Source organism: Gadus chalcogrammus, chromosome 6, assembly GCF_026213295.1.
Source record: "Gadus chalcogrammus isolate NIFS_2021 chromosome 6, NIFS_Gcha_1.0, whole genome shotgun sequence".
Classification (NCBI taxonomy): Eukaryota; Metazoa; Chordata; class Actinopteri; order Gadiformes; family Gadidae; genus Gadus; species Gadus chalcogrammus.
In genome coordinates this window covers 4,046,881-4,054,856 of record NC_079417.1, presented here as the reverse complement: position 1 = coordinate 4,054,856, position 7,976 = coordinate 4,046,881, and the positions used below count along the sequence as shown (strand labels likewise).

Here is a 7,976-nt window from a genome sequence, read left to right as displayed (position 1 = left end):
CCATGATAGCTTGATGGTCAACATCAAATCAGACATGGCGAGCTATTTTAGTAAAGCTGTGCGTGCATTCGAACAGAAGTCAACAAATCATCCTAGGACATCACAAGGGGGAGTGTCGTCTCGGATCTATGATAGATCGATCGGCCTCCCAGCTGGTACAGTCCACTGGCTGGGCTGGAAGGTTGAGCCCTTATTAAATCATCTACAAATGTGTTAGCATGTTTTGTTGATGATTAGTTCATCATTTACTAAAGCTTCATAAAGGACCTTATTAAAAGTGTGACCCATTCTAAAGACGAATCAAGACCTCCAGGAGAATCTGTGCTATGATGTCATTGTTAATTGATTTTGTTGTTATTAACTTGGCTCTTCTCCAAAGTATTGGTGAGAATAGATTTTTTTTAGCTAATAGGAATGAAAGGTTCTGGTAATGCAAACATAACGATGTTATGAACAAATGGCAGTAAATCATATCAAAACAGATGCATAAGCCTTTTAAATATTTTCAAGGAATATAATCATAGCAAGATGCTGCTGAGGGAGAATGCATGCACATACATATTCAGAGGCATGCACAAACACCTACACACACACACACACACACACACACACACACACACACACACACACACACACACACACACACACACACACACACACACACACACACACACACAAACCAAAAATAATATGATCACACAGTTCATTCAGCTCATGGATGCCCACATTAATTGTCCTCTACAGGGGTCAAGAGTCAAGACCCCAACCTTTGCAATATTTGTTTTATTGCTCATTCACGTTAAGATACGTTTTTTTTGTGTGGTGATGCTGTGGAAACTTTATTCAAAACAAAGTTCCCTAACTGTAGTTTGAAGTAAAGACAAACTATTTTATTCACTTATATTTTGGTATTTCGAGTAAAGGCAGCGATCCGGCCAAACAAAATATCTTCGGCCTACGCTCCGGACTCGGACCCTTGCAATTCTGAGCGAGACCACTTCATCCCACCCCTAAACTCCCGCCCATCCTACGTAAAGACTCACAACAACCGCGCAGCCAATGGGAAGCCACTACCAAGTGTGTGCAAAAAGGGGGGGAGTGGGGGCTGCAGAAAAGAAAGGCAATCCTCAAAGGGTGCAAGGACCACTTTAAGACGTAGAAGCGTTGTTGTTCTTCTCAGTATTTGTTTGTGTTCCCGTGGGTAAAAAATAACTACTACTACTACATGGTCAAACTCAAGACAACCGGCAGGCTCGACGCATCGGTCCGATCTAGATGAAGAGCTAGACGAAGTTTACTGCCCGGGCGAAGAGGCGCAGGGGATCATTCAAACCAGCCCCGTCGCTTCCATCGGAATGGAATACTAAGTTAAAAACTTTTCGAAAGTGGGTGAAGAACTTTTCCCCTTGAATTTTTGCGCACTCTTCTGCTCTTTTTTCCCGCTATGAAGGTATGGATGAAGAATTGTTCTCCGCGAAATCCGTGTTGAGCTTTCACCGGACAACGCCGAAGACTTCTACCCGGGACAGCCCATGCCCGCTTGTTCAAGAGCCACGCATACTTTCACACGTTTCTGGATCGGAATTAAACATCTAACGCTGGGAAGCCGTCACTGGACGTGGTGTAGAACGAGCACCGCTGCACGCATGACAGTGGTTTGAGTTGTACCGTTATTTCGTCGCCATAACAATGGCAAATTCTGATTCGTTCGCACTAAGTATCCACAGATCCATTTTGCCCATTGGATGTATGTTTCTGGTGCTCGGCTATCTCTCAGTGGCTTCGCCTACGCACGGTCGGCGGTTGATATGCTGGCAGGCGATCATGAACTGCCAAACCGAACCTGAGTGCCATTACGCGTACGGCCAGTACATACATGCATGTGGCCCCGTGCTGAACGGCCAGAAGAAGAAGTGTCCCAGCCACTGCATCGCCTCTCTGGTCCAGCTCAACCTCACCAAGAACGGCCCCGCGCTGGAGGAGTGCAGTTGTGCCGAGGATCCTATTTGTATGAACACAAAAAGGTCGATCGAGCCCTGCCTGCCGAGGACTAGCAACACGGGCTGCACGGAGGCCCGGTGGCAGTGCGAGAGGGACACGCAGTGCAGCTATGAAATGCACGAGTATTTGATCCACTGTGGGAAGCTTTTCAGCGGGGCCACTTGCACAAACGCGTGCAGAAATGTCATCGCCAACTTGCGCAAAATACCCAAAGCGCTGCAGTTAGACACTTGTGTGTGCGACGGTACGGAGAGGGCCATCTGTGAGTTTGTCAAAAGCAGCATGCAGACCCTGTGTTTCGACGCACCCATGCAGGTAGACGACGGTAGCGGATCAGATAACTATGATACAGATGACGAGGATTTCACTCAGGAACCCGAGTACGTGAAACGAGTCCCCAAACCCAAGTCTGCAGCCCACTGTGTAGTGGCCCACGGTGTTGTGACCCTGCTGGCATCCATTTTGGCTCTTTCGCCTCTCCTTTAATCCCCGAGTTCATAATCGGACCCGACTATTGTCCGGATGAAAGGCAATGTAAACTTTAGTCACTCATTGACCTGGGACTATTGTGTTGGGCCCGGTACCTTCACAGACCGGTGCGGCTGGGGCCACCAGGTCAAGACTTTAATATGGCCATGGATATCATGTCATCAGATGTTCTGTGTAAATGATTCACAGAAAAACAAACTGTATTCCTCCCATCTGCCTTTGCTACAGGTTGTCTATGGAACAAAGTCCTACTCCATTAGGACTGTGTTGTGTTTTTTGCTTATTTGATAAGCAGATCTGTGTTGCATCAAAGCCTTGTGATATTATAACAATAGGACACAGTCAGCCTTTTCAACAACGAGACATCTAATCGTATAGGCTATGCACTGCCAATCTTTTTTTTATAACGGCATATATAGATATATGTATATATAAATATATATATGCATACAAAAAATATGCTTTATATGACAGCCTATTGCCAATGGGGTAAATCAGGGGGTCTGGTTTTCAAGTATTTAATGCTGGACTCCACAGGAGCGCCTATGGACGTGTAAATAAATGAGGTGGAGGAACCGTAATTTATTACAGGTCACCGACTTACATCAAATTTCCAACATGTAAATTACAGAAATTACAATTCTATAGCTTTAAAGGGAAGTTATTGTTTATTTTTCTTCAAGTATTGTAAATTGTGTATATGTATATAGCTTATAGATTTTTTTTTTCTGCCAGAGAATACTTTACGTTTAGGCTATGAGATGATTTATTCGCTGTAAAGCCTATATAAACAAGAATTGTCTAAATCCACTGTATGATTGCCTCAATGCTACACTTTTACAGAAGGCATAAAAGAGACTTGAAATTACTTTGACACGACTGGAGTTGTTTATTGATCATTCACTTACTCTGCCACTTTACTTGACTTTTTAAACTCATTTCATTTGGTTGGGCAAATTGGGTTATTTATTGTTCTCACTCATGAATCCGACTTTCTGCTGGAGGATATTTAGCACCAAACGCAACAGAAGTCAGAGAGATCATTAAAAGGCGTGCAACGCTGTCAATTGGACTCTTCCCTGCAGTATGTTGGCTTACTGATGCAAATGAGTTGGAAAGGGGATCAAATGAAAAGTGAGAACCTCAAATAGAAACCGACAAGTCCATGTCCTCAGTGGACGAGTTAAATGAGAGAAAAAAACATCGACGCTAGTTTTGATTAAATGTTTGCTTTTCAAAAGTCTTATATTTCACATAGTTGAGTTATACATAATCATCTGGTCTTTAGATGAAGCTGAAACCATGTGTTATATTATAAGTTAAGCTCCTAGCTTCATAGGCTTGGGGTAGCAGGCATAAGTGTTTAAACCAGTATCTTGTACTACTACTACCACAAACCTTGTACAAAAATACCTAAAACATATTTCCTTTCCTTCTCTCTTGCCTTTTTAGGGGAGGGGGGAATTTATATCAATGATTGCTTGCGAAATGTTTTATTGGAGAAGGGACAAGGGCCCTCCAGCTGAATGGCTGGAGGAGAAGTCGAGTGGCATCTTTGTCATGTTAATGTTAAGCACATAATAGTTGGGTCGCACAATAGGGAGGCACTTCATTCTTTCAGGCTGGTTTGACACCTCCGGAGAGCGGAGCGGCGGGGATCCATGTGGGAACGATCTGCTGCCGCTTCGCTCTCCACCCTTGGTATGCGCTCCTCCGCACACGGCCCTGCCGCACATTGAGAGCCGTGTACGGAGCTTTTCTGTCAGGAGAGAATAGTTTGGGAGCCGTGAGCTGAGCTCCCAACCCCCCCCCCCCCCGCACACACACACACACACACACCACCACCACACCCCTTTTTTCTCTTCGGCCCTGCGCATTTGTTCAGGCTGTTTCAGCACTTTGAGGAAACGCAGCGTGCGTTGATTTGACTACAATAATGCGGGGTGTTTGAATGGATGAATACTTAAGGCTCTGTGCAATAAAATAAGAGTAGTAGGCTGTTATCCTTAAAATAGGAAATTGAAATGTAAATAGAACGCGTGGATTTTACTTAGTTGTTCAAAAAACTATTTTATACCAATGAGGACAACATTTTACAATTATTTTGCAAATGTAACTAACTTTTTATTTTGTTTTATAAACTGTTTTATAAAAAATAACATTAAATATCCATATCATCAATAACGTGCCTTGGATAAACTAATTAGTGGACATCTTATGAGTATGAGAAAAAAAATCGTATAATTCACATAATGTCCACAAAGCTCATCGTAGCGCTAACGCATCCAGCGTGTGGTGTAGCGGTCGAGTGTCATTTACAAACCGTGGCTGTTTGGTTCCAGCTCTTTGAACGCGCGCTTAAGGTATCTCCACCATCAATTTCCAGAGCGAGTTCAGCCGAGGTCCATGCTTTCTTCCCCGAATCCTGAACAAATGCCTCGCACTGAACCCCATTCAAAAGGCAACACAATGTGTAAACCACCACTGCTTTTTCAATGGAGCGTGTGTGACGTGTATGCGCGTGTGTGTGTGTGTGTGTGTGTGTGTGTGTGTGTGTGTGTGTGTGTGTGTGTGTGTGTGTGTGTGTGTGTGTGTGTGTGTGTGTGTTTGGATGATGGAAGTCATATTGGCTACTGCTTATTTATTGTGTGCTGACCTCAAAAGTCAAAGTTCAAAGTGCATAAATAAATTTAATTTAATGAATACATAATTGTATAAAGGCCCTAATCTACTTTATTATATTATTCTTGTTGTCTTTCCACTTTTCTTTTCCCTTTACCTTGTCCATTCTTCCTCATCTCTTGTTTTCACGTTTTAAAATTGCTACTCCATTAAACAGATCTCAATTGTAATCCACAAAATATGAATATGATAAGATAAATACACATTCATTAAGGATACTGGTAATCAATGAATTGGCATGACACTCACAGATGAACACACACACACACACACACACACACACACACACACACACACACACACACACACACACACACACACACACACACACACACACACACACACACACAATAACATTTATAACTACAATTTTTAAAACTAAAAGTGTTAATAAGTTAACCACCCATACAAGTTTCAGCCATCAAACCAAGCCCAGGTTAAACCATGTTGTATTACACAGACCTCGAGGCCTGTTCAGTGAATGCTTATTGCAGGCCTCCAAGTGAAGGTTGTTATTCTTCCTCTGTCTTCTGATACGCTGCTCGCCATCTATCTCTCAGGGCCAAGTGTTTTAGTCCTGGCTCCGTGAGCTCTATTGCAGAAATTGATGTAGAGACGGTCCGACAGTTGGAATGGTGGGGACTATAGACGAGCTGCTGAGATGGAAAGTTCATTTGAACGGATTTGGGAAATAATCCCCTGAAGTTACCACAGGATATTTTGATGGAATGCCCCCCCCCCCCCCTCCCCCCCTTCCACACACACACACACACACACACACACACACACACACACACACACACACACACACACACACACACACACACACACACACACACACACACACACACACACACACACACACACCCCTTCCAAACCCCTCCCTATGCCTCGGTTAAAGCTTAGCCACACATTTTGCTAAAAGGTTATGTGTGAAAAAAAAAAAAGTTAAAAGAGTAGTGCTTCTCAAGTCATATTTCCCCCTTAATCTCTGTGGACATGTAGTCTGCTTACTTCAATTCTCATCCTCATCCATCATACCCGCAGAAAAAGATAGAAGGTCACGCACTGCCTTTACGGTGTCCAATGCTGTATTCTATTTTCCGTCGGTCAGTGCCAATGTCTGTTGGCTTTGCAGGCCAACTTATTTTCCAGATTGTCATCCGTACATAAAAGATGTTTAATAGAATAGCTAAACATATGTATATTCCTCACGGACGCCCCCCCTGTCTTCTTTTTACACACCATTTACTATTCACACAGCATCATGGCATCACTAGACCTTGTTCCGTCCCAAACCGGCGCGGTCGGTCGGTTGGGACGCCGTGGGGCCTGGCCCAAGCACTCTCTCTCTCTCTCCCAGCCAACCATGTCCCCCTTGCTCTCCATTCTATTTGAACTGCCACTTTGATTTCATCATGCAGGACCTCTGCTGGGTTCACAACCCTTTGAAACGAGGAACAGCTCTGTAATCCAGTTACTGCAGCCCCCGGGCCCTCGCCTCGGGTCCTGAGAGAAAAACCTGCAAGACTAATCCGACTGTCACCACGCAAACAACGGGCACCGCCGTACCTGGCTGTGTCTCGCGGCCGTTTGAGAAATGGGAGGAATATGAATATGCATTCAGCGCTTGGACGCCGTAGGGAGTTGTGGCTGTTATTGTTGTGGTTGTTGTTGAGGTGTTGCCAACTGGGCGTTTGAATAGCCAGTTTGATCATTGGTGAAAGGACAAATTTCACCCGGGAAAGATTTGGAAGTGCTCAGCGGAATATCTTGTAGAGAAAGTATGCCCTTGCTGAAGACAAATTTCCACCTATTTTAATAACTAAACAGCATTTGCATTGTCGGGTTTGCCCATGAAGGTTATGAACGGTCTCAAACTAATTAGGGCATAAAGTAAACAAGAAACAAAAAACAATCCCTCTTCCGGCCAAAGTGAAAATGTTTCAATAAAAATGTACGCCAACACATACTATTCTGTTCCCCCCACTGAAATACAAACAGGAACAATGCTCTCTCCCCTGGCACAGCAGATCCTCCTCACTAGTCAAGCAACAAGTTCCTGGTAGGAGATACGCAGGGTTCCGGAGGACGGCCTATCCAGTAATAAGATGGCCCCCTGGCTGACCCCGTGTTTTTTTTTGCTTATCAAAGGCAAACAGACAGACGGGCCAATGGAACCAAGCAGAGCTGGTGCGGGGATATGGTTCTTACTCTGGTACCACACGCCTTCCACTGAAACAGGGCCCATGTAATCCGAGTGACAGGCCACAAAAAGGGCAGAGCGAGAATCCATCAGCCCCTAAACAAGCGCATCAAGCTGCCTTTCGCTGCTGTGCAGCAGCATGGTAAATTGTTGTTCATCTCTGGAAGCTCTGCATGGATTTCTGGCATCCACAGCTTGGAGCCATATGCCGCCGCCATTACTGGAAGCGGGAAGCTTCAGAACATAACCTCAATGTTTGCTTTGACTGTGATTATGGCTGTTTGCCTGGCTGATATTTTGATTATTTAGATCTTCGAAATACTCTTAAAGAGGCATGGAATTTATTCACCTCGTCCTGGATTAGCTCTATATGTCTGTAACCCTGAATGTAGTTCCTATAATACCGCAAACTGTTTGCTGTAACTCATGTATGAGAAGAAAGAAAGTTTTTATTCACTTTCATTCACTTCGTGATGTGAAGCCCACTCTCATGTTTGCTATCAATGATCAATAAACACTTTATCGACTACTTTATTTCCCCTCAACCATTTCAACATATGATTATTATCATAATCTTTTTATTTATTTTCAATCTCTC

General features: G+C 44.0%; 1 protein-coding gene across 1 annotated transcript; it reads left to right on the top strand.

Annotated features, from left to right (window-relative positions):
- The first annotated feature begins 1,106 nt into the window (after positions 1-1,106).
- Positions 1,107-4,133, top strand: gas1a (growth arrest-specific 1a). Its single transcript, XM_056591885.1, has one exon. It carries the CDS (start codon positions 1,690-1,692, stop codon positions 2,485-2,487), a length of 798 nt encoding a protein of 265 aa, XP_056447860.1. The 5' UTR covers positions 1,107-1,689; the 3' UTR covers positions 2,488-4,133.
- The last annotated feature ends 3,843 nt before the right edge of the window (positions 4,134-7,976 follow it).